General features: G+C 55.0%; 9 protein-coding genes across 9 annotated transcripts; 3 read left to right on the top strand and 6 right to left on the bottom strand.

Moving 5' to 3' along the window:
• Positions 1 to 1,202: 1,202 nt before the first annotated feature.
• Positions 1,203 to 2,473, bottom strand: B0H64DRAFT_478473 (uncharacterized protein; the record flags this gene model as incomplete). Its single annotated transcript, XM_062808255.1, has 2 exons — positions 1,969 to 2,473; positions 1,203 to 1,886 (listed from the first exon to the last, which is right to left on the bottom strand). The coding sequence occupies exons 1-2, from the start codon at positions 2,350 to 2,352 to the stop codon at positions 1,203 to 1,205; spliced, it is 1,068 nt and encodes a 355-aa protein (XP_062654672.1). The 5' UTR covers positions 2,353 to 2,473.
• Positions 2,474 to 3,385: 912 nt separating this feature from the next.
• Positions 3,386 to 4,082, bottom strand: B0H64DRAFT_478472 (uncharacterized protein). The gene has a single exon (XM_062808254.1). It carries the CDS (start codon positions 4,011 to 4,013, stop codon positions 3,483 to 3,485), a length of 531 nt encoding a protein of 176 aa, XP_062654671.1. The 5' UTR covers positions 4,014 to 4,082; the 3' UTR covers positions 3,386 to 3,482.
• A 208-nt stretch (positions 4,083 to 4,290) lies between these two features.
• On the bottom strand, positions 4,291 to 5,332 carry B0H64DRAFT_409938 (kinase-like domain-containing protein). Its single transcript, XM_062804758.1, has one exon. It carries the CDS (start codon positions 5,311 to 5,313, stop codon positions 4,393 to 4,395), a length of 921 nt encoding a protein of 306 aa, XP_062654670.1. The 5' UTR covers positions 5,314 to 5,332; the 3' UTR covers positions 4,291 to 4,392.
• A 560-nt stretch (positions 5,333 to 5,892) lies between these two features.
• Positions 5,893 to 6,910, top strand: B0H64DRAFT_478470 (uncharacterized protein; the record flags this gene model as incomplete). The annotated part of the gene is made up of 2 exons (XM_062808253.1): positions 5,893 to 6,377; positions 6,477 to 6,910. The coding sequence occupies exons 1-2, from the start codon at positions 6,032 to 6,034 to the stop codon at positions 6,908 to 6,910; spliced, it is 780 nt and encodes a 259-aa protein (XP_062654669.1). The 5' UTR covers positions 5,893 to 6,031.
• Positions 6,911 to 7,205: 295 nt separating this feature from the next.
• B0H64DRAFT_43339 (uncharacterized protein) lies at positions 7,206 to 9,714 on the bottom strand. The gene is made up of 4 exons (XM_062806045.1): positions 9,337 to 9,714; positions 8,420 to 9,274; positions 7,570 to 8,345; positions 7,206 to 7,487 (listed from the first exon to the last, which is right to left on the bottom strand). Exons 1-4 carry the CDS (start codon positions 9,563 to 9,565, stop codon positions 7,443 to 7,445), a joined length of 1,905 nt encoding a protein of 634 aa, XP_062654668.1. The 5' UTR covers positions 9,566 to 9,714; the 3' UTR covers positions 7,206 to 7,442.
• A 363-nt stretch (positions 9,715 to 10,077) lies between these two features.
• Positions 10,078 to 11,187, bottom strand: B0H64DRAFT_43337 (uncharacterized protein). Its single transcript, XM_062806043.1, has 2 exons — positions 10,508 to 11,187; positions 10,078 to 10,442 (listed from the first exon to the last, which is right to left on the bottom strand). Exons 1-2 carry the CDS (start codon positions 11,091 to 11,093, stop codon positions 10,108 to 10,110), a joined length of 921 nt encoding a protein of 306 aa, XP_062654667.1. The 5' UTR covers positions 11,094 to 11,187; the 3' UTR covers positions 10,078 to 10,107.
• A 648-nt stretch (positions 11,188 to 11,835) lies between these two features.
• Positions 11,836 to 14,964, bottom strand: B0H64DRAFT_43359 (uncharacterized protein). Its single transcript, XM_062806055.1, has 2 exons — positions 14,956 to 14,964; positions 11,836 to 14,880 (listed from the first exon to the last, which is right to left on the bottom strand). The coding sequence occupies exon 2, from the start codon at positions 14,758 to 14,760 to the stop codon at positions 12,010 to 12,012; it is 2,751 nt and encodes a 916-aa protein (XP_062654666.1). The 5' UTR covers positions 14,761 to 14,880; positions 14,956 to 14,964; the 3' UTR covers positions 11,836 to 12,009.
• Positions 14,965 to 16,527: 1,563 nt separating this feature from the next.
• B0H64DRAFT_409926 (major facilitator superfamily transporter) lies at positions 16,528 to 19,334 on the top strand. The gene is made up of 10 exons (XM_062804757.1): positions 16,528 to 16,903; positions 16,968 to 17,092; positions 17,171 to 17,280; positions 17,361 to 17,434; positions 17,484 to 17,532; positions 17,618 to 17,741; positions 17,825 to 18,100; positions 18,203 to 18,506; positions 18,610 to 18,642; positions 18,733 to 19,334. The coding sequence occupies exons 1-10, from the start codon at positions 16,724 to 16,726 to the stop codon at positions 18,922 to 18,924; spliced, it is 1,467 nt and encodes a 488-aa protein (XP_062654665.1). The 5' UTR covers positions 16,528 to 16,723; the 3' UTR covers positions 18,925 to 19,334.
• A 30-nt stretch (positions 19,335 to 19,364) lies between these two features.
• Positions 19,365 to 20,495, top strand: B0H64DRAFT_420469 (Alpha/Beta hydrolase protein; the record flags this gene model as incomplete). The annotated part of the gene is made up of 1 exon (XM_062805461.1): positions 19,365 to 20,495. One exon carries the CDS (start codon positions 19,365 to 19,367, stop codon positions 20,493 to 20,495), a length of 1,131 nt encoding a protein of 376 aa, XP_062654664.1.
• Positions 20,496 to 24,007: the final 3,512 nt, after the last annotated feature.

The raw sequence follows: 24,007 nt of genomic DNA, 5'->3' as shown, positions 1-24,007 counted from the left end.
GTCCACCCCTCGAGTTCGGAAACTTCTCCGCCTCTACGCGTTCAGGTTGAAAGAATGTCCCTGGTAGCCCCAACGTCCCAAGAGCCTTGTCAGACAGTACAAAGCTGTTTTGTGGGAGGTTGTTGCGGAACTCCTTAGGCATATTATAAATCAGTCCTCTTCCAAGGGATCAAGACCATCTCGCCTCGGCGGGACCCAGACAGCATTAAGCAAGGGTGCGACGGAGCCTCACCAGGAATACGCCTCACGAACAATTGTTATGCCACCGACTGATATGCGGAGTAGATACTATTCCCGGGTCGTGTGGTACAGTCCTAACGACAGGTGGTTCTAGATTTGCAGCCGCTTAAATCGGCACCATCGTCCGGATCGTCGGCTCAGAGCCTAGGGTCAGCTTGGTAATTATTGACATAAAATGCAATGACAAATCAAAGCTGACGTGGAACGTTCGTCCATCAAACCAGCCTCCTACTCAAAGGACCATGGTAAACCCACGGGGGGGACGCGAAGATAGTCGGTGGCCTGGATGCGGCAAATCGTTCACCCTCGAAAGCACCAAAGCTACCTTACCTCTCGAGCAGTGATAATGATGACGAGAACTGGGACCAAGCCGTCCAAGTGCTTCGCTACCCGCATTGTGGCTGGGAGCTCATTCTTCGCACAATCCCAGCACTCCGCCTCCTAATGTTAGACTTGCAGTGAAGCGGAAAGGGGGCGCCAAAGTCGGGAGACGATGGAACCTCGGTCGCCCGGGGCCTTTTAACCCTGCTTCGTTGGATGAATTCGTGACGCAACAAAGTTATGGTTTGCTTAAGACCTTCCCGACGCCGTAATGTCAGTTGGTGGTTTCCATTCAAAACATTCGTTGCTTTAGGTAGGTACTGTGACGTAACGTGAGCACTTTCTTGCTGGAGCCCGTGCTCGACAAGTACAACACCCCAGCGGACGGAGGCGTTCCTGTCCACGAAGTCATGATAGTATCCGAATATACTGGGGCTGGGCCTTTGATAGCAGAGTGAAAGAGGTAAAATAATGTTACTTGGAAAAGCTATTTATATGCAGTACCTTATGCTGGGGGTAGGTTTTAATACCGTACATAGGTACCAACTAGTATTATACACTTTACATTGATTTACAAAGGTAGCAACTAGCAATGTATCTACCTACATTAAACTACAATGCCCCTCTCTATTGATCCCATCTTAGATCTCGTTACGCTCGTGTAGTTCCACAAGTTCCGTCCAGCCAAGTTCCACATTCTCTATAACCTCGCTCCATCCCCCAAACCGGCTGATCATCTCCCCGGTACGCCGCGATAGATTTTCTTCCCGCTCCGCGGCCTTCTCAAGTTTGCGTACATTGTATTGAATGGACACTTCGCGAGGCAACAATTTCAACAAATCCATCGCCGCCATAAGGAACATCTTCAAGAATGAACCCTTGATAGCCCCGATATCCTTTAAAACCCGGAGAACATGGCCCGCGCACGTCCTGCACCCGGTCCACGTATCCGGCGCCTTGGACAGTTTCTCGAACTCCTTAATGAGCACCTTTAGAATATCCGCCAACCTTTTCACCTCACCCTCCAGGAAGTCACGCACATTGTCGGCCACCTCGCTCCTCACCGTCTGCAGCTGGGTCGCACGGTAGTTCGCATCCACCCGAGCCAGCGACACCTCACCGGGCGTGTTACCCCACATGCCCGTGCCCAGCGGTCGCTCCGTCAGCCGCTGGGCTAGCACGCGCAGCAGGCGGGCCGTCTCGTCGGCCTCCTCCCGAACGCGCGGCAGCTGCTCGCGCGCGAGCCACGCGCACTTTTCCTGGAACGCGAGCGCCGCCTCCGCCGCCTCGTTCAGGTGCTGGCCTACGCTGTCCGCGCCCTTGGCCTCGTTGGGGGGTAGCCACCACTCGGCGTGGCGGGCGAGCGCGGGCAGGCAGGCCACGTCTTGGAGCGGGGGTAAAGTGCACCGGGAGGACGAGGGCCAGCACGGGGTGCGGGTTTACCTCGGCGCGGGAGCAGTCGCATGTATAGGGTTTTATGGTGAAGCCCCAGCCCTTCCTGCCCTCGATGGTGGTGTCGGTGAGGTGGAGGCAGCTTCTAACGAGGCGCCTGGCCCTCTCGCCGAGCTTGGGCTCCGTGGCCTGGTCCTCGGTATTGGTTGGGGGGTTTGTTGGGGGGCTGGGCGCAGCGAGCTTCTCGTTAAGGTACCTCTTGACTTTGTGCTTGAGATCGACTGGCTCGGATGGATCGGGAATCTGGGGGCGGTGGAGGCCTTTGGCCACGGCGGCGAGTACGGGTTTTATGTCCTTATCCTCGTTCGAGAGGCTGTATCGGAAATTAGGCGCAGCCATGTTTATTGATTCAAACTCTAGGCTCTTGCGTTAGGCTGTTCAATATACTAACGGTTTCGAACTGCTGCTTCGTACTAGACGGGACGGGAGTGATTCGGCAAGTATCTAGGTAAGTGTCGTGTGTGTTCAGTCGGACATACTCGAAGATCGAAACATAGGTAGCCTATCGGTTAAATATGTTCTTAATTGGCGCTACAGAGTTATAGAAAATCAGCCTCATTGTCTGGAAGGTGTGTAGTTTACAAACAAGAATGAAAACCAACAAAGCCCTTCATCGTTGTGCGGATCGAACGGGAGTGGTCCTAATTACAACAAACAAAGTCCTAAACAACGCGAACATCATGGCTAAGGAAAGGACGTGAGAATTGGGGGAAGTCATAGGTTGAAGAGAATGTGTAGTGCTTGAACTTAGAGAAACCAGTACACCTCATTTTAACCCACGATTACAAGTAGTCTCTCTACGTTACAGTTAATTGTTTTAATAAGATCCGAGGTTCACCTGCAAGCGAGTTTAGGGAGTTCAGGCTAAGAAACTACCCCCTAGCAAAGGTATATTGTTGTTAGCCACGAGATGATGATATTTCCATACTATTAATAGGCACTACGATGAAATTCAAAGCGGAAAGCCGTACCAAGGATTCTCCATTGACTATCCAATTATTATTCAACGGCAGCTCGCACAATTAATACCTAATGATTCGTCAAAGAGCGGTCCGTACTCTGGGTCCAGATTAATGAGTTTGGCAAAGGCTCATCCCTGCTGAGAAAAACAATTAACATGCCTAAGGTGCCTTGCCTTATTCGACGTCCTAGAAGAGGGAGTCGACATACAGGACACAGACTACAGCGTTCCCCTCTATGGCTTGTGGTCCCTACATCCATTTCCCAAACTTCCGAAGCAACGCTGCACGGTACAGTGTCAGCGCAGCGACCTACCCTGTCGGGAAGATGTCACACGAGAAAGGGGGACGCTACCATGTAAACAAGAGACAATGTGTGGCACCGCTAACAATAATATAGGGACATCACCAATGAAATAAATGTATTGTGATACTAACATAGACTACTGCTCGGCGTGATACAGCAAGCTGAGACAAGCACAAACTACCACCCATGCCTCCTCAACCCTTCTACGGACGCAGAATCTGGTTCGTTCCCCACACCACACTCCTCGCGTTCTCGAATAGCCTCGCCAACGCATCATTAAAGACATCCACGCCCGAACTGCCATCGGCAGCCTCATTCCGGGGGTCGGCATCGATCCCAATGCGGCCGCCAAAGACTTCCTCGAACATGCCGCCCTCAAACTTGATCAGCGGCCTCTCCGGGCCCTCGATGTTGGCCGCGAACGGCTGCATCATGATGGCTACGCGGTCGGGGCTGATGGCGTACATGGGCAGGACGGTGTTATCGAATATGCGCGGGAGGAAGTCGGTGCAGACGACCGAGTCGGAGGACAGAACGACGTCCTCGCTGGCCGTGACGCCGCCTCGCGACGTGACGCTGATGGTGGCCCGGCTTTCTGTCGGGTGCAACGTGATGGTGTGCTTTTGGCAGTCGAGCACAATGTTGGTTGGCTTGTGGATGTACTCGAGGAGGACGATCAGCGTCTTGGGGTCGGTATCACTGATCCTGACGCTGAAGAACGCGGTGGACGGCATGATGAGTTGATGCTTGGTTGGAGATTTGAAACTTTGGGCTGCTTGAATTGTCCAGACGTTCTTACAAGCGTTAGACCGAGGCTTAGAAAACTCGGGTGGTGGGAGTTTAAATACGATGTGTGTTGTTTTTGCAATTTTCGTGGACAATAATGAAAACATCGCTGGTACAGTCGAACAATACTCTTGTTCAAAGTCACGTTGAACAATCACGTCAGTGTCCGACTGACCACTACCTATGACAATTGGCGCAATTTCACCGTACCTGACATGAATATCCCGAGTAAAGTTCATGACAGCGACCTTGTAGCAGTAAAGAAGACTGTCTGATTCCGTCCTCTAACGCTATGCCTCTCCCCCAGAGTTGCCTAAACGTTGGTTCCTAGGCGCTGGGAAAGGCCAACCATCCATCAATGACCTCCTTGAACCCCATGGCAGCTAGTTTCCTGGACACAAGACGACGCCAGTCTGATTTCTGCGCGTCCTCTACGGTGGGGAAATCCATCCCAGAGGAGAGGTGAAACTTTGTCCGAATCCACTCTCTCGGGACGTATCCGGCAACCTCCCAGTCAATAATCCCTATCCCTCTGTCCTCATCTGGCCCAACAAGAATGTTCCCCGGCCCTAAGTCGCAGTGATAGAACACCAAAGAAGAAACATCCATGCCAATGCCCACGCAGTTGTCTCGGATGATGTCGGGATCGAGGGTTTTGCCCTTCCTCAAGTAGAGTTCCGTCAGCTGGCCTCCATCAACTCCGGAGATGGCTTCGCCCTCCCACGCGGACATCCTTTCGCACAGCTCGGCCACACGATGGACATAATACTGCCGCAGCTCCTCATCCATGCCAGGCCAAGCCTCTGTCAGTGTCTGGCCGGGTACGCGGGAGAGAAAGAGATAATATCGACCCTCCCACTCGCCATGGTGGAGCACGGTGGGGATCTTGAATTCGAGCGGCTTCTTGCGTTGCAAGAAGTCGAGTGTGACGTGCTCCCGGGTGCTCTTTGGATCCGTAAGGTTTTGTATCTTGATGAAGGCTTCCCCGGCACGCCAAACGGCGGATTGGTCCCCGGCGGCATATATTCGCGGTAGCTCAGGTGAGTGGGCCGGGTGTGGTTGGCATTGTGGTGAGGGCGAAGGAGCATCGGAGAGGATGAAAAACGCGCCGCTCCCGTCACTCCAGGACGGCTGGTTGCGGTTGGGGGGCGGTGCAGCGTGACGTGAGAGGAGGAGTCTTTGGCCAATCAGCCAAGAAGTGTCGTTAACGACCTGGATTGAGTCGTTGACATGGGTTGAGGCCGACATGTTAATTTATAGTCTCCTGGAGTGCTAATGAAAGTGTGGGAGAAGGAGACTCGGTGAATTATTCCGGCCGGACTTCACTCTTGCCCCAGTCTCGCGCGGTTGGGTCCAGCCAGGGTCCCGGCAAGGCCCTCGGTCCAATCAAGTTGCCTGTCTTTCCTCGCCCATCCCCCCTTTGCCCGTACATTTACTATTACGAACGTTATCCGCCACTATTCCATACCTAGGTACCCAGCTTACCCAGCTTTTTACAGCATTTGGACTTACAGTACAAATTCCAGGCACAGCAACGTCACCAATTTCCTACATAAGTGTCAGGTAATATATATATATACCATATGAAAACAACAGTTATATCCTCACCGAGCCACACGTTCAGCGACTTAGCTACCTACACCTAACACTTGATTGTAATCGGCACAGTACCTAGGTGCCCTACAATAGCACGTGGTGCCCTACAGCCGCACAACCTGCCTAAACCGGGTGGTGGAACAGTGGGGGCTATCATCCCGTATTTGTGCGGCGAGTTCACAAACAAGTGAAAGGTCACCTTAGTCCAGGGAGCAAACCGTGTGTCAAATTATAAATAACATGCCCCTCCGCTGCAAGTCGCTATCCTGGGAAACCAAACTTCCATTGCACTTTGCATCCGCCTACTATCCGCCGGTTCGTACCTACCGATTCGCTCAGCTGCCCAAACGCGGGCAACAGAACCTACACCATGCTCTACTTCAAACTCTTCCTCCTGGCGGCTTTGTCGTCCGCCTCGGCGGCCTTTGACCCCGCCCAAGACACAACATGCAACGACCAAGGAATCTGCCTGTCGTCATTCATTTGGTGCGATCGGAACGGGCAGGCCTGCGCCTACCCAGATGGCGCGGATGCGCTGATTCCAGGCGTCACCACGGCGTCGTACGCTGTCCTCTATCATCACGACAAGTACGATATCCGCTGGCGCCAGGCGCAGCCGGGCACCACTGTTCTGGTCGAGTGGCTATTCCACCGTAGCCCCTTCCAAGAGAAGGACGAGAAGTCGCCTAGCACTCTTCCAGTAATGTGGAGCACCAGTACGTGGCCCTTGACCCTACTTTCTATCACCCTGTTTTACCCTTCTCCCTCCCAAATCAGACAACGACACTGACTGACTCCTTCAACTATTTGCGTAGACGTGACGAGCTCCTCCACCGAGGGAGCTTTCACCTTCGACCCACTCTCAATTCTACAGGACTTCCCGACGCCGCATGCTCCTGACGTGTCCCCGGGCCACGCCGCGTCCGCCGCGAGTGGGATTGCCAACACCATCCGCCTCAGCCAGCCCGGCTCCGGCTTTCCGGAAGTTTATACCAACCAATTCACAGTCCAATCGGGCATAGCCCACCAGCTGGTGCAGAACATCCGCCGGCATGAAGCGGAACTCCGTTCGGCCGAGGCCCGAAGCTGGAGACTCGGGGTCGGCATCGGTGCCGGTTTGGGAGTCCCATTGCTGGCCGCCCTCATCTGGTGGCTTGCCTCAAGGCAGGCCTCTGCCAGGGCTGCTCGTTCCGTCGAGGAAAGAAACCGCATGATCATGGGACTGGGGGATGCCCAACGCGCACCGTGAATCGCTCGGTCGTGCCGCCTATCCCTCGAATGCAATCACTGGCACGAAGGGACATGAGGCAAGTGGGCTGAGACAGACAGGTGTGGCGAAGGAGCGGGTGGATGGTTTTGGTCCTGTTGCTTTGAGGTCAGGTGGTCAACGTCTAGTTATATCCATTTGAACGATACAAGCTAGAGGTTGGTCGAGCATCACCAACAACTGATCCCGCGTCCGACACAAATAGAGCAATAGCCGAGGTTATAGCACGAGAATGTAACTTGCTGATTAACTGACACGACGATGAGCCCGTAATAGTGGAATGTAAATGACCCCGGAAAGAAGTTATCGAGGACACAAATAAAGTCTATTTGGTGGTATCGAAACGATGATTCGAGTTCCATTTAGACCGACACTGTTAGTCCCGAGAGCGTGTCCAAGCCGCCCCGGCATTGACGTAAATTGTGACCAGGTTGTGGCAGATCAAATCCCATCATGTTATACCGCTTAAACTTAGACTCCAGTGCCTTCGCACACCCCGACTTCGCCATTCAACCTACTCCTGCGTCTTCGGCGGGCCATAGCGTATCAGATCCGCAGCCTAGATAATAACCAAGTCAGCAAGATCAACAATCACACACCACCCCACCACCACCGCCCAAACCAACCCAACTTAAACTCACCTTCTCCGCAACCGCATACACACTCTGACAAGTATTCCCCCCCGGCAGCGTCGGAAACACGCTCGCATCCACCACCCTCAGCCCCTCCACCCCATACACCCTCAACTCCTCATCCACCACCCCGCCCAACTCCCTCGGCATCATAGCGCACGTGCCCGCGGGGTGATACTCGCTCGGATTCAGCGTCCTGGCCAAATTCTCCGCAAACTGCTCATCCGTCTGCACGGCCTCCCCCGGCGCCTGCTCGGTCGCCGCCCAGGCGCGCGTGCGCGGGTTGTCGAGGTAGTAGCGGCGCGTGAAGCGGATGAGGTCGGCGATGATGGGCGCTTCGAGCGGGTTGGACAGGGCGCGGTAGTCGACGAGCGGTTCGAGGTGGTAGGGGTCGGTTGGGTCGATGTTGACGGTGCCTCGGGAGAGGGGGTGCAGCGCGACGAGGATGCTGTTGGTGTTGGCGCCGGAGATGACCAGGTTGTAGAAGGCCGTGTCGTTGTTGCGGAGCGCGGTGGCGTAGGACAGCATCTGGGCGCGGTAGCCGGCTGCGACGGTTGGGTCGGTGTCCGGGGGGAGAGAGAGTGTGTGGTTCTGGGCGCTGAGGGCGGCGGAGATGTTTTCGGACCGGGCCGAGATGACGGGGAAGGGGAGCCAGGCGGCGCCGTTGCCCGTCGCGATGGAGTTGGGGCCGGTGCGGTTGGCCTTCCAGACCGTGTCTACCCAGGATGAGAAATTCCGGTCGAGGACGGCATCCTCAGGGGCGGGGTGGAAGGTGAAGTTGCTGTCTAAAGCCCTCGGGTCAGTAAGGTCTTTTGGTAGTGTTTCACCGTTTTTTCGTGTCCCTCTGTGGTAAACTTACACGTGAACCTAACTGAAATCATTGGGTGGTCCTGGAAGTTTTGTCCTACACCGGGGAGGTCGACCAAAGTCGTGATATTGGCCGAGGTCAGGAGATTGCGCGGCCCGATCCCGCTCAGCTGAAGGACTTGAGGGCTGTGGATCCCACCGGCCGCGATGATCACCTCCTTTCTCGCACCGACCACGGTCTCAGTTGTGCTGTTGGTGGCCGAGCCAACAGGCACAAATGATACACCACTCGCTGTGGTCCCATCCAGTATTACTCGGAGCACCTTGGAGCGAGTAACCAGGTGGTAGTTCGTACGGTTGGCGGCTTTGTCGTGGTGTCCGGTGCGGGCGTACGACCGTTCTACGAGTGAAGGGTCCATAAAGGTCGGGTACCAGTACACGCCCGGTTCGCCAGATCCGCTGTCTTCGACGAACGGGACGCCAGGGATGCCCCTGAAGGCGTCCATCTGTGCAGTTGTTCCCGGATATTGGAAAGATGGCCAACCGGCGAACACGCCTGACGTATTGCCCCAGAACCTTGTGTCGTACGTGATGTTGGCAGATTTCGTGACGGCTGCATCAGGGGGGGCGAAGTTCAACGCCCGCTTGAAGTAAGGAAGCAACCCGTCCCAACTCCAGTGTGAGGTGTCGCTGAAGAAGCCTCCCCAGCGGGTGTAATCGGCTGCCGACCCTCGTACCGTCATCATGGCATTGACCGCACTAGAGCCGCCGACTACCTTCCCTGCCAGGACAGAGATCGTCCGGTTTCGCAAGTTTGTCTGCGGGACAGATTGAATGTCATACATGTGGCTTCTATTAGACGTACCCATGAACCCTCCTCGAACGGTGCGAATGGAAGCGGCGTCACCTGTTAATTAGTTAACGGCGGGACGTACACCCATGGTGGGCATGGGGAGGGATAAGCAGTACTAAGCTCGCCATATTCCACGACGAGCACCGTGCTCTCGCCATCTTCACTAAGCCGGTCGGCCACGGTCAGGCCCGCCGTGCCGCCGCCCACGATGATGTAGTCGTACTGCTCGTCAACATCGCGGCCGTCCAGAAATACCCTAGAGGCATGGTGTGATCTAGCCTGTGCCAGGCATGTCTGCCCCGCAAGGGCCAGAATCGTGACGAGAAGTGAGGAGACACGAGGCATTGTTATGGACGTACCCAGAACAAGTCGGCCGTATTCGAGGGGGTTTGAAGGTAAGGTATGTTCCTCCCTTAAAACTTCGGGTCCAGCATCCGCGAAACCAAGTGCCGGCCGATTTAGAGCTGCCCTGAGCTCTGAATAGGCTGAACACAATTCATGTTTCGTTCTTGGCGTCGCCGTGGTTTACATGGCGACGACCACTTTAGTTCGATGCAGTACCCTGCATGATATACTACATGTAATCTTGCGCGCGCGGCTGGTTGTCGTCTGCACTGATCCACCTTGTGAGGGGAATTAGATTAATGTATTCGGTAGACGGCAACCGGCCCCTGGTGCTTTGGAGCTGCATGGCCGGATCGGGTTGCCTTCAATTGGGATTGGGGTCCAGAACGAAAAGGGGCCAGCCAACTCAGGCCTTGAGAGGGACTATAAAGTGGCCGAGAATCACGAGTAAAGCTCGCTGTGAACGGTTAACGAAATTGTAATTCATATAAACATTAAGTTGACTTGGATCCAAACCCCCTAGTCGATGCACCGCCCCAACTCTACCGCTTTTCCACCAGGATGGCTGCGTGGCAGGGCACCTTGTTTTTCAGATCCGGCTCCGTTAAATCCTCTACCGTCTGCGGGGTCTTATGCAAGAAGCAGTTGCCCCTCGCATTTGTAGCCCACGCCACGGTCTTGTTGGTCCAGGCGGGCACGAAGCGCACGCCGCCGCAAATCGCGTTGGGATTGTCCTTGCCGAGAACGTCACGGCCCCTGGACGACCAGGCAGCGCAAGCATCCATGCACGCCTCAAAGTCGAGCGTGAGCATGCCGTAGATGGGGAACTCTTTTGGCTGGGCATTGCAGTACCGTATGAAGCTGACTTTCCCAAAGACTGGCGCAGGTGACGGATACGAGTCAGCGCGTGAGTGCGAGCTTGTGGCGGGCGAGGGTTCTTACTCTGTGTGGTGTATGTAGTGCCCGAAATCCGCTCGTTCTTGTCGGAACACCCGTTCGAGAGGTCAACTACTGGTACCGGGCTGGCTCCGCTCGTGGATGCGACAACAGCGGTCGTAGTCGTGGTTGCCGTCGTGGTTACTGTCGAGCACGTCCCGTTGCTGGCTTGTTGGGGGTTGGCGCTTTCGGCATTGCTGGCACGCCTTGCCATCAGTCCCGTTGCCGTTGCTAGACCAACCACGGCAGCGGCGAGAAGTGCAACGAGAATAGACAGGATGAGGATCGTTTTCCTGCGCGACCCTTCCCCATCTCCTTGTGCCGAGCGGGTTGAATAGCCATGAGCTGGCGAGTCTGGGTTGGAAGCGATCGGAAAAGGTGGCTGTGAAGCTTGTAATGCCGGTTTGGGGTGCTGGTGGTACTGTGGTGGAATCCAGTTGCTATCCGAAGAGGGATATGGCACCGGCGCTGGTTTCGCCGAGTCGAGACCTATCTCAACCGCTTCAGGGGCTTCTGTTCCCCATCCCGCCGACACTTCGGGCAGCTGGGAATATTCCGGCGCTGGCTGGGCCCGAGGCGTTTTCGATTCCATATTTTTTTGTCATGGGAAACATCTTGGAGATCACCAGTCTTGAAATCGGCCGCGGGGCCCAGGGCAAGATGAACAAAATACCCGGCTTCCTTGCCTCGCTTGTTCCCCTCTCTGCCGCAATGATCGGCTCTGTGCCTCGCTTTGGGACGGCGAGCGTTGTGCCAAGTGAGCTGTGCCGCATCCCAATGTTACCCGCCAGCGTTCCCTTGGTGGGTTTTTAACTGAATTCGGGTGCTTGTCGGGTCCGGCCAGGGCTGGCGCAGCGCAAGATAAGTCCAAACCCAGCTAGACTCTCTCGGCGACGCAAGGTGCTCGAATGAAACACGTGCCATGATCCCACATAAATATCGGGGTGAAGAGCTTGATTGGGCCGGGTTTAAACTTGGCAGGTCCGGAACCAAGATCAACAGCTGAGCTCATCCGTGAGATTATCTTCTTGGCGACGACTTCAGCTTCGTCCACTCACATTGAAGAAGCGCCCATCGCCGGCATGATCGGGGAGAGATCTGTTGAAGACGTGCAGGAGGCAATAATCCAGGAAACAAGGGGTGGGAAGAGGACTGACCATTTAACTACACGACGAGGCACCACAGGGCAGCGGCGAGTGTTTCAAGCCCATGCCCAGCATCCCAAACCTGAATTCCTTCACACCAGGAACAAGATATCAATCGGGTCATATTCCTCTCTCGTTTGTCATTACTGAATCCGGCAACCCCGCAGATCCGGGCGAGTCGGGTACTCTCATACGACGCCGTCGTCGACATGATAAAAGGTATCAATCGTCAAGGAAATTAACAAACACGAAATCCAAAAAGAAAGAGAATACAAAAATAGCTCTTATCCACACACACACACATCTCCTGGTTCTACAATCATGAATCATGAAAAGAGAAAATCGGGCCAGCCGTCACGGAACTCACATCTCATCCTCGAAGAACTTGATGAGAGTCCTCGCACCGCTGACACCAAGGCCCATGAACGGGTAACAAATGTAAACCAGGTCATTCCGAGTCCCAAACTTCTCCCGGAACTCGCTCTTTTGCACGAGCTTCAGCTGCTGCGCGATGGTCTTGTATGTCTTGGACAGGATGCGCGCCCTGATGCCGTTCAGGTTCCCGCCCGTGACCATCTCCGGCAGCGCGCCCGCGCCAAAGGTCACGTTTTGCACCCCGGCTTTGGCAAGCGACTGGATGGTGGCCGAGATGAGGGCCTCGATGGTGCCGCTCGGCGAGCCCGGGAAGTCCAGAGCGAACTTGATCTGGTAGCCGTTGGCGGGAGCCAGGCGATGCAACACGCAGAGCGCCGCGATGTCGCCCTCCTTGGTCTCGGCCCAGAGGTAGCGGCGGTGCTCCATGTCGGCCCACGGACGGACCTCGGTGATGTGCACCTGCTTGCTGCCCTTGCGGTTGTCCTTCCACTCCTGGATCTTCTTGTCACAGCGGTCGCGGAGTTCCTGGGGGACGGGCTCGCCGTTGGGCTGTTCGTGAATGGTCACACCCGCGTCATCAGCTTGGCGCTCCTTTCTGGTAACTTTTTTCGCTGACTCGATCGGCACGCGTTCCTCCGCGACACAGCTGAGTGTCCTCCAGCCGAGCTTGGAGCCGAGGATCTCTTCAACTTCGGGCCCGACAAGCAGCCAGAGCGGTCGAAGGTCTTGTTGCTTCCGCATCTCCTTGAGGAAGGCGCGGACCACGGGCTGGTACTGCTTTGGGTCGCAGAGGGGGTTGCCCATGACAAGGCTGTAGCCGTTCTCTTCCGCGTAGCCGACCGCGGCGCCCGTTGCTTCGTGTCGCCACACTTTGTAGCGATCGTCAAGCCAGGATGTGTTGGTGGCGTCGCCGTAGTTGGCGATGAGCTTCTCGACCGTGGGGAGCTCAAGACCCGGGTAGCCATGCTCGAAGTCGTAGGCGTAGCGAATCGTGTCTGCTTCCGGGTGCGGTAATCGCACAATGGTTTCCTTGTGTTCTTGCAGAGACCTGGGGTCCCGTGGGAAAAGTGAGGCATGGCGGATGTCACCGAGGTTCAACAATAGGAACAAGAGCCGCTCCAAGCCGATTCCGCATCCAGCGTGAGGAAGCACACCAAACTCGAAGCCTTGCATGTACTCTTCGACGCCACTGGGCTCAATTCCTGCCTTGGTCATCCGCTCTTTGAGAACGTCAGGTTTGTGGATGCGCTGGCCGCCTGTTGTGATTTCTTGCCCGCGGAGGAAGATGTCAAACGAGTTGGTCAGTCTAGCGTCTTCCGGGTCGAGGTGGGTGTAGAAAGGTCTCGCAGATGCCGGGAACTTGTCGATTATGTAGTAATCTGTTTTGTACTTTTCCTTGACCAGCTCTCCGATCCGAATCTCGGCGCGGGTGTTCAGATCTTCAAACTCAGAAGCCTTGCGGCCATGGTCATTGGTCCAGCCCGACGAGTTCAAAAGGTCTACAGCCTCTTTAAAGGTCAAGATGGGCGTCTGGTCTAGCCAGACGAGGTCTTTATGTGGGAAGCGTGTCTTGACGACGTCGATTTCCTTCCGGCACCGACGGTAAATGGCCTCGAAAATGCCCTTCATCAAGTCGTCAATGACGCGCATTGCTTCGCGGTAGTCGGTGTTGATGGCCATCTCCAAGTCCATGCCCGTGTACTCGGTCAGGTGACGGTGAGTGTTGCTGTCTTCGGCGCGGAACACAGGACCGATCTCGAAAACGCGGTCGAAGTCGGCTGAGATGCTCATCTGCTTGCACAGCTGGGGGCTCTGCGCAAGAAACGCGGTACGGCCAAAGTAGCCGACCCGGAACACCTCAGCACCCGACTCGGTTGCCCCCGGCATGAGCTTGGGGGTGTGGATCTCGATAAAGTTGTCGGCCTCGAGTATGGAGCGGAAGGCACTGCAGATAACGGCGTTGATGCGGAAGATAGACTGGGCGGTTGGTGTGCGTAGATATGGGATGCGGTTGGAAACGCGCACCCTGGTTGACGCCATGCCTTCCATCCGCCCGGTTTCCTCATCTTCCTCAACTCGGTCCATGGTGAAGACATCCATGGGGAGGTGCTCCTTCACCGGTACCACCGAGTGCATCGTGTCGATCCTGACCTCGAGCTCGCGGATTGAGCAGCCTTTGATCTCCTCGGGGGGTCTCTGAAGTGTCCCCTGAACGTGGACATACCCTTCGGTGATGAGATGTTCCGCCCAGCGCACAAAGTTCTCCGACACCTCCCCTTCCCGGTACGCCAGCACGCCCTGAATGAGTTCGATCTGGTCTCGGAAAATGACGAATGCTAGTTTGGAACTCATGCACCGGACATGGTGGACGCGGGCGATGAAACTGACGGCCATGCCGGCGTTGTCGGGGTCCGCTGCTAGCTTTTGGATGGACTCCGTCTTTGCAAGCACATCGTCGGTCTTGGTGCCGTAGCGAGCAGCGATCTCGGGCGGGTCATCCTGATGCGCTCTCTCCTCCTCGTCTATTCGACGCTGTTGAAATGACCGCCTCTCGTTCTCCCGTTCATCCTCCTTGACGAGTCTATCCTGCGCCTTCTTCAAGTGTTTTTCATGTCGCGTATCATTGTCGAGGGCAGCGATGTTGCCAATGTGCGGCTTGGTGATATGGTTTTTGGCAGTCGTGTGCCCGATAATTCGGTTGAGCGCGAGAATCGGCTTCTTTAGCCCGCCCGGTGACATGTTGATTGGCCGGAACAGGGAGGGTAACGAGGGTTATTCGTGAAGATTCGCGTTGGGTACACGTGTCGTTGAGCTATATGGCGAGGCGTAAGAGTTTTGAGAGTTTTTGGCTGAGTCGACCTCTGACGTCAGTTTCGTGAACAAAAAGTATCGATGTCCGAGAAGTGGGATGTGGTGGATTTGAGATCAACTCACCCACTTGATGTGGCGGACGGAGGAGCAAGACAGCGGGAAACAATAAATGTGAGGGAAAGAGCTTGGCTGTGGTTCCTTGGCGACGCAACTTTATTTAAATCGAGGACCAGCAACGCAGATTTGGCTCATACCCAAAAATTATACGAGAGGCTCCAACCCTGTGGCCAGGCAAGGGGTATGTGGAAGGGGCATTTGGTGAAAACAAGGAAGGCGGATCCAAGCCGGCAGTTGTTGGGTGTGTGAACAGGGGCAACCAGGGGAAATGCAGGCGAGCCCTTTCTGCCGTTTACCGTAATGGGAAGGTTTCCATTGAATCGAAATTCCCGTCCTACCGAGCCAGAACGTGTTCTGTGGCCAATGTGTCATGACCCGTTGGAGGTTGTGGTTTGCGTGGTGTGGTATTGAATGGTGACGTCAAGGCCCGGAGCAAGTCTGCCAGCGACGGATATATGCATTCCTTCGATAATGTGAAATACCCTTTACGGGGTATTCGTGACAAGCACGTTCCTGAAACCCCTCTGTGCATGACATCAATTTCCCTTGGCAACTAACATGTGCTAGTGCTGCTTCTGGCTGCAGTTGAGGACGGGAGCCCTGTTCTGCCACCTCATGATTATACCTGCTAGAATCCGAACAGTTTAGCAACCAACTCTGTAGGAATCCTTCTCCGACACCCCTGGCAAAACAGAAAGCAAGCCCCCGCACCCCTGCCATCAACTTCGTATCATTGCAAAGCTGCAAGCCCCGCCCCATCCTTCGTATTAGTTTCTTCGGGTCTTGTAGGAATTGCGTTTTGGCTTGCCTAACTAGGTAGGTGGTAGCGAGGTATATACTTTTCTAGGGCAGTTATACTGACTGTGATCCCTAACCAGTTGAAACCGCACCTTCAGAAAAGAATTGTGACACAATCATACAAGTACTATCCGTAGAATATTAGCAACTTTCTAATGGGTACCTAACAGCCTGGATAGTGGTATTATCAACATGAATTTAAAGCCCAGCACAGCTACTAGCGAGGAACCCATCGTCCAAGTCCTTTCTCACCCACCTCTACCTTGGTTCGGTCCTCGCTCTCTCACCGCTCCAACCGCAACCGCATCCTAACGTCGGAAAGTCCGTCCGCCAACCGCCCCGCGCCGTAATACTGTCAACAACTTTAGAACAGCAGCACCCGCCTACTAATCAATTGACGCGATCAGCTGAGAGACTTCAAGGGCAACCAAACGCATTTTGCATGTCGACAGGGCACTTTCTCACCTCCGTTAACACACTACATATATTCTTAACACTAGACGTACATCTCTAGCACAGGCGAAAGCTACGGCTACACCAGCCTTGCCAGAGTCCAGATTAACATGGCATAATGGCCTTTATGGCGCCTTGGATGATACGCTCGACAGGGCGGTGTACGTGGCTGCATGTGTAATTTCCACGGCGGTGTCGATCGATCGATGACATATCCCCGCCCCAACCCCGGCTCACCTCCCGAGCATATCAATCAATGGGTCGTCCAATGAACTTCACCGGAGTTGAGACAGCTGACTTGGGTCACAACCACGTAATTGATCGTTGGTTAGCAGGAAGACCCCCTCCCTGCGCACTTCCCCGCCTTCGTGCCACCCCGGATTGGGCTTTGATATGCGGTCCCTTTCGGACTGGCTCACTTTTAAGGAGAGCTTGTTCCGCGTCTCGCTGGTTGTTCGAGTCTTTCGTCCCAAACCCCAGTCGCTGTATCCAAACTATCGTTCCCCCCATATTCGTCATCGCAATGGAAAAACGCGTGCCTCCCATTACCCCCGGAGATGGGGAAGTAATTGATCGTGCCGATACTGCAACGGTAGAGGACGAGAAGCCCAGCCAAGTCGAGGAGCGGGACTACACGGGCACCGCGAAGAAGACGGACCCTGAGGAAATTCGGCTCGTGGGGAAGCTCGACCTCTGCATAATGGTGAGCCGTGGGAGCCTAAGCTCGCGCTCCCCAGACGACCGACACTGAATCTTTACTCTCTTAGCCGTGCCTGTGCTTCATGTACTTCCTCAACTACGTCGACCGGAACACCATCGCCCAGGCCCGCCTTAACAACCTCGAAAGGGATCTCGGCATGTCGGGGAATCAATTCAACACGACGGTCTCCATGTAATTGTGGTCTTTTGATTACAGACCCCCCCTGCGGCATTGAAGGTCACCTTCCTCGGCTAACGATGTTCTGACCAGTTTGTTTGTGGGCTACGTGTTGATGCAAGTCCCCAGCAACATGCTTATTACAAAGGTCAAGCCCGGCATCTACATGAGCTCCTGGATGCTTGTTTGGGCTGCCGTTTCCGGTATGGCCTTTTCTTTCTCCGTTTCTTCTCGCCGCGCCGGGGTTCGCGAGGTCCCATATGCTAACCGCTAGGATAACTAGCCTGCACTGCCCTCGTCCAGAATTACGCTGGTCTGGTGGTTTGCAGATTCCTCTTGGGTTTCTTCGAGGCTCCTGTGAGTTGTTTCCCCCCATCTCTTGTCGCGGGTAGCTGACCAGCATAAGTTCTATCCCGGTGCCACGTACATGTTGTCGATATTTTATACCCGTAAAGGTATGGTCTGATAATCGAATACCCTGATATACTGTCAGCTCTTGCCCTTTTTTTTCTTTCCCTCCAAGCTAACTTCCCGTAATAGAGGTTGCAGCTCGCATCGCCATCCTCTATTGTGCCCAGATCCTCGCAACGGGCTTCTCGGGACTCATCGCTGCTGGTGTTTTTGCCGGGTTGGACGGTGCTAGAGGCATTGCCGGGTGGAGATGGTACGCAACCTCCCTGAAGGAACAGATTATAACCTTTGTCCCGGTCCGATTCCTTCTGTCTTGACTAACTTTACGTTGGGCAGGCTGTTCATTATCGAAGGCGCTGTGACCGCCTTCATGGCTATCGTCGGCTTCTTCGTCCTCCCTAACACACCCCTCACCACCTGGTGGCTGACCCAGCGTGAGAAGGAACTCGCCCATGCCCGCATGGAGAGGGACAAGCTTTCGGACGCCCTGGATCGACCCGCGTCTGCGCTGGACGGCCTCAAACAGGCATGTCGCGATAAGAGGACCTGGATCTTCTGCCTCATGCAGAACTTTCATCTGTCGGCCTGCTCTTTCAATTCTTTCTTCCCTACGTGAGTGCTACTTAGAATACGGTCACCTCAACCGGAAATCGGTTCCGTAATGATTTCCATGGGAAATGGAAAACAAAAAAGCTAACTTTCCTGGTCGGCCAGTGTCGTCAGAACCCTAGGCTTTGACACGACCATCACCCTTGTCATGACCTGCCCGCCTTTCCTCGCTGCCGGCGCCGTGGGTATCCTCTTCGGCTGGAGCTCTGGCCGCTACCACGAACGCACCTGGCACATCACCGTGGGCCTTAGCATCGCCATCGTCGGCTTCGTCATCGCCGCCTCCACGTTGAACACGGCGGCCCGATACGTCGCCTGTTTCATCTTCCCTATTGGTGCCTACTCGGTCAACTCGGTCATTATCGGCTGGGCTTCTTCGACCTTGGGCCAGACGAAGGAGAAAAAGGCCGTATGTCGTTTGCTCGCCCCCAAATACCTTCCCCGTTCGGGAATCTTATGTGCCATTAATAGTGGATATGTGGGCTAATGACTATCTTGTTCGTACTGTCTAGGTTATACTCGCAATGACCAACATTGGCGGACAGGTATGTTGTATTATTGACCATCTTTCCAACTCCTCGTCCTAGCAGCCATGCTGGAAATGTTTTGTCTCTTAACTATTTGCCACCCTGTAGATCGGATATATCTATGGTGCCTACGTATGGCCCAAGAGCGACGAACCACGGTACGGGATAGGATTCGGTACTTCCGCCGCTTTTGCCCTGTGCTCCATCTTTTGCGCCTGGTGGATGCGCTTCCTCCTGATCAGGGAGAATAGGAGGATCCGGGCGTCTGCGTCGGAGCAGATCAACATGTATGGATACTGATGGAAGCTGTCTACGCATCTACAAGGTCCCTAGATGTAGCTATGAGATTTGCGGCTGGTGGTATCTACGGAGTAATGGTAAGAATCTAATAAGGTAGAGGGAGACGCACCTTGTATCGGGAGACATGAATAACGGGTCTATGATGTGCATGGTGTGCTGGCAAGGATAAGAGTGGGAAGTTCGCGACAAGATAGCACGCTCACCATGGGGACGGCCTGATCATTAATGCAATTAGAGGAATGAAGAGCCAAGGCAGGCTGCCAAGGAAAGCAAGCCTGCATTATGGTGTCATTTCGAGCGGTGCGAATCACGTGTCATAAACCGGTGCAGCTCATCTGGATTAATGTGGGATAACACGCTGGTTTCCCGAAACCTCGTTTACTTTTAAATAATTACCCATGATATGTGAGTGTTTTTCTTGTCACACTGCAAGTTCCGCCATGGCCAATGTAATACCCACTGTCGACGGAATTCCTGTCGTTAAGCTCTCCTCCGCGCAGCAGCAGCAGCAACAACCCCCGTTGGCCGATGCCGATGTAAAGCCGCTCGAAACGGCCCGTGATGCTATCGGCACGGCCCCGTCCCGGTGGTGGCTCCGCACCTCGGCCGTTTGGTGGAGGTCACTGCAGTATGTGGGCATGACACTGCACTTTTTAGCGCCGCAACGCCCCCCGAGTCCTGCATTCACAAAAACCATTCGCTCGACCATATCCAAAACCAAGGGCGAGTTAACGCTGCAGTTCTACACACCTGAGGGATACGACACGGCAGCCAAAACCGGCACAAAATTCCCTGCCGTCGTCAACTTCCACGGCGGCGGCTTCACCATCGGCAACGGCACCGACGATGCCCGGTTCGCCCGTTTCGTTCTCGAGGAGTGCAACGCCGTCTTCGTCAGCGTGGACTACCGGTTGAGCCCTGAATACCCCTTCCCCGTGGCAGTCGAGGATTCCACGGACGCCCTACTCTACCTGATTCAGTCCGGGCCCGACCTCCACATCGACCCCCTCAAGCTCGCCACATCCGGCTTCTCGGCCGGCGCCAACCTCTCCCTCACATCCACCCTCCGCCTCGCCGACCACCTCACAACCCTGAAACAATCCAACACCCCGGTCCCCACCCACCAAATCCGCGCCGTCGCCGCATGGTACCCCGTCACGGACTACACCCAACCGCGCGCCGCCAAGCGCGCCGCCTCCGTCCGGCCGGACCAAGCGCTCCCGGAAACGCTCACCGCGCTCTTCGACGCATCCTACCTGCAACCGCCCACCCTGCAGCTCGCCAACCCCTACCTTTCCCCCAGCCGGGCCACCGACGCCCAGCTGGCCGCGGCCCTCCCGCAGACGGTCGTCATGTACACGTGCGAGTACGACATGCTGATGCGCGAGGGCGAGGCGCTGGCGGCGCGGCTCGGGCGCGCGCCGATTGGGAGGGATGTGAGGTATAAGATGGTGGCCGGGGTGCCGCATGGGTGGGATAAGTCGCCGGATCCGACCAAGGTGGCGGCGGGGTCGGAGGAGTTGTATCGTGAGTGTTGTGGGTACTTGAGGGAGGCCTTTGAGGCGGCGTGATGGCCGCGCAGGGAATCCGGCGTGTTGAGGAACTGGTCTGTTCCACTCAGTGTACCCGAATGCCTCGTGGTGGCTGTGTGTAGAGAAAGTCATGGGGTGGTTGGTACTCGGTCGCCCGTGTTTACTTGGAGCAACCTAGGCAAGGTTGGCTTTGAGAGAGGGCATACTGCTTCCCGGAGACGACTTGGGTCGTGGTGCGTAAAGGTCACCGAAACTGGTCGGCTCGACCATGGGTAGGACCTGGTAGCAAGTGTTTACGGTCGGCGCTAGCCAATTATCACTGCTGCTCTGCTCAACATCGCGCTCGTCGTCGTCCCCTCGCTCGTCGTCGACGTTATGCTCGCGCTCAGCATCGACGTCAACGTCCTTGTCTGAGCTCGCGACGGAGTCGTCATAGTCCGTCTCGGCTTGGCTATCTCCCTCTACCTCCGACAGGGCTCTTTGGACAAGTTCGCCCATGTCTGGGCACTGGTTCACGTGCTCGTTAATGATGTTGACGAGCACGATCTGAACCTCCCCCAGCTTGTTGATTGGTGTGTGTCACCTTCGGAAGTTGTTTCCGCGAGCTCGGCCGAACTGGCCGCCTCCGCGGTTGTTGCGGTAGTATTGGCCGTTGTCCCTGCGGAGTTCTGATGCTTTTTGTTCTGCGGCTTTTCTCCGCTCTTCTTGTTTGGCGATCTTTGGTCAGACAATCAACGTTTCCCCCCACGTTCACACTCAGACCACATTGAAGCAAAGACGTGTCCGACCACAACGACCATGGCGGATAACACGACCCCTGCCACTCCAAAGGCAGCACTGCCCAAGGAAGTGCTGGACGCGCTACTGCAGTACACACCGGCAGAAAGGGCAGAGATACTGGTTAAACACAAGGCGGAGCGCACCGCCGAAGACGCCAGCACATCCAACAAGAAGCCGACCCCAGCCGACAAGCCGATCTCCGCCAGCAAGTCGACCCCGGCCAACCACAGACAACGTTTCCACAGCCCAAGCAGTGAGGAACTCTCAATCGTCATGCCGGGAGCAATCACAATAGTTGAAGGAGGTCGGAACTTGGCGCGGCCAATTCAACACCTGGACCGAGGCGAAGAATAACGGCAAAATGCCATGGCTGTACCCCTCGGAGGTTGCCAGGGCGGTCATCTACCTCGGAAGACAGAGCGAGGCCGGCATCCCTCCGACAATCCTCGATCATGCCGCGAAGGCCGGCCTGGCATCATTACCTGTCCAGCAGACAAACGAAGACCGCGATGGCATAAAGGAGTTGGAGTCAATGCATTACGTGTAGGGATGCGACGGGTACCCCAACGGGCGCCATCAACTTCGGGATGGGGTCGAGCCATGGGTTCCCGGTTCCGATCCCTATCCTGTCCGGCAGAGGGGTAAGGGGGTGTCCCAAGTTCATACGTCGGGACTTGGTGCACGATGCTTAGGGTGGTTGATCACAAACTGACCAGTGGTTTGGGAAGATTCTGGGAGATTTGCGTTGCGTTCGGGATACGTCGACTGGAGGGAGTTGGTGCTTGGACTCGAGATGGGGGGAGGCCCCTTAGAGCCTAGAGTTGAGGGACTCCAAACCCTCGGCCTCGGGGATTTAATTTTTAAGGTTGAGGTAGTTATTCTCAATGCAGCATTGCATTTCAGCTTGGATTATTCATTGATGATTAGTGACTAAAGTATGCATGATGGTAACTGAAATAACGTAAGACTGCGTAAGTTGGCCGGTTTTAGTACGACCGTTGGGCTACGATCACATCTATCCTTAATTACCATACTACCGGATTGTAGCCCATGATATTGCACGAATTATAATGAAAGCATGCATTTCGGCTTCTGGAATAACGCAAGACTAAACCGGCCGTTGTCAGCATGAACGCTGGGCTAACATTACCTCCATCCCTCCCACCCTGAACCCTGACCCTGACCGTGAACCCTCCCCGATACCGAAGGATGAAGACAACGCAATAATGGTGTCGGAGCATAAAACTGGCGCTGTGTTCGACCGAAAAGCGCCACCGTGAAGAAAAGCGTCAACCCATATAAAAATCTGAAAATCGGAAAAGAGCGAACCCGAACGCGACTTGTCTTTCGTGGGTGTCAATTATCACTTATCATCAGACAGGTCCCGGGCGTCCCTCGCCGTCGGCCCCTCCACACCGCCAACATCACCGCTAGCCTCACCGCCCACGGAGACGTCAGCTAACACGTCAATCAGGGCCATGTCTTGGCCGCTCTGCTCGTCGTCGATCGAGCCCTTGCTTTCTGCCGACGTCTTGCTATCGGAAGAGTCACTGTCGAGCGAGGAGGTTGTAGTGAATGGGGACTTTCACTTTGATGTCTTGGTGGTGCCCTTGCGCTCCTCCTCTGCCGAGTTCGATTGTAAGGCATGGTGTCTTAAACTTTAGGTCAGTCGCTATCCACCATGTAGTGGAAGGTGGAGTCTCTTACAATGTTTGATGTCGACTCGTTTCAAGAATACGCTGTTATAGTTGGTTGTGGTGGCGATCGTTGAAGAGAGCGATAATGCAACGCGTTTGGAGGCGGAGGTGGAGGATGAGTTGGGGGAGGAGTTGGTGGGAAAGTTTGAGAAAGCGTTTGGTGAAGAACTGGAGGGAGTGGGAATATGGGAGGGGATTTCTTATAATTACCCTACTTTTTCTCACTTTGAACCCTGGTTGAGGCTGGCCGCCTGCCTTGTAATATTCTTTTGCTTATCTCCAGTTGTGGCAAAACATTGAATGGGAAAGAGCGTGAACTAGCGGTTTGACAATAGCTAACTTGCTAGGCTAGGGATGCCGGCGTATGCTAGCAATGCCCGCTGGTTCTAGCGATCCTAGTCATTACAACTATAGCTAGCCATTCCGAGCATCGTGGGCATCGTGCTGGTGCTCTCTGCCATTCAGAAATTCTCTCGGACCAAGTTCCGACTTGGCCACCCTTGTTCGCCCCTCGGGTCAACCTCACTTCTTCCTCGGGCACAGCGACACAAGCCGGCGGATCAGAGTCTGAAGTTGTTTGCTTACTGGTCTAGATTGAAACGCAGGACGGGTGCTCGCAACGTCAACCCCGCTAGTTTACTTCGACTGCATAAGTCGGGAGTTGGTGGCCGGTGCCGAGGGCGATCGATCTCGACCTAAGCAATGGTTTCGGGAAAGGCCTCGAGAGACTTATTGAGGATATATTGTGGTCCAAGGCTAAGTATCCGGTGAACTGAGTTGACAGGAACAATGGCAATAAACATTGCAATTAGTGTTTTGGTACAAAACTGGCCATCAGGGCAATATATTACGACAACCCCAGTCTACTCAGCAGTTCGGCCCTGTGTATGCACACCGCGGGCTAAACCACGGGGTAACAGTAAAGCTGTCTCCTTCTGAATTTATAAATTGGATGGCTTAAGTAGAGGCCTTGTTTCATTGCTGCCCACTGTTCCCCCACCAGTGCTTGCCGTCCTTGTCGCGTACCGGCGGTGACCTCTTCGTTCGCGCTTCGTGAACTCCCCGTTCTTCAGT

This window comes from Chaetomium fimeti (genome assembly GCF_033439085.1).
Source record: "Chaetomium fimeti strain CBS 168.71 chromosome Unknown B0H64scaffold_10, whole genome shotgun sequence".
Classification (NCBI taxonomy): Eukaryota; Fungi; Ascomycota; class Sordariomycetes; order Sordariales; family Chaetomiaceae; genus Chaetomium; species Chaetomium fimeti.
Note: the sequence above shows the minus strand (reverse complement) of the source record. Positions and strands in the feature narration are given on the sequence as shown.

Bases quoted from the DNA above. Each gene is read 5' to 3' on its own strand.
- B0H64DRAFT_409926 (XM_062804757.1), top strand. From the start codon at position 16,724: ATGGAAAAACGCGTGCCTCCCATTACCCCCGGAGATGGGGAAGTAATT. The intron at 16,904-16,967 runs GTGAGCCGTGGG...TTACTCTCTTAG, and splicing joins AGCTCGACCTCTGCATAATG to CCGTGCCTGTGCTTCATGTA. The intron at 17,093-17,170 runs GTAATTGTGGTC...TGTTCTGACCAG, and splicing joins TTCAACACGACGGTCTCCAT to TTTGTTTGTGGGCTACGTGT.
- B0H64DRAFT_478472 (XM_062808254.1), bottom strand. From the start codon at position 4,013: ATGCCGTCCACCGCGTTCTTCAGCGTCAGGATCAGTGATACCGACCCC.
- B0H64DRAFT_43337 (XM_062806043.1), bottom strand. From the start codon at position 11,093: ATGGAATCGAAAACGCCTCGGGCCCAGCCAGCGCCGGAATATTCCCAG. The intron at 10,443-10,507 runs GTAAGAACCCTC...CACCTGCGCCAG, and splicing joins CACTACATACACCACACAGA to TCTTTGGGAAAGTCAGCTTC.
- B0H64DRAFT_43339 (XM_062806045.1), bottom strand. From the start codon at position 9,565: ATGCCTCGTGTCTCCTCACTTCTCGTCACGATTCTGGCCCTTGCGGGG. The intron at 9,275-9,336 runs GTACTGCTTATC...ACTAATTAACAG, and splicing joins CGTGGAATATGGCGAGCTTA to GTGACGCCGCTTCCATTCGC. The intron at 8,346-8,419 runs GTAAGTTTACCA...CGAGGGCTTTAG, and splicing joins GATTTCAGTTAGGTTCACGT to ACAGCAACTTCACCTTCCAC.
- B0H64DRAFT_409938 (XM_062804758.1), bottom strand. From the start codon at position 5,313: ATGTCGGCCTCAACCCATGTCAACGACTCAATCCAGGTCGTTAACGAC.
- B0H64DRAFT_43359 (XM_062806055.1), bottom strand. From the start codon at position 14,760: ATGTCACCGGGCGGGCTAAAGAAGCCGATTCTCGCGCTCAACCGAATT.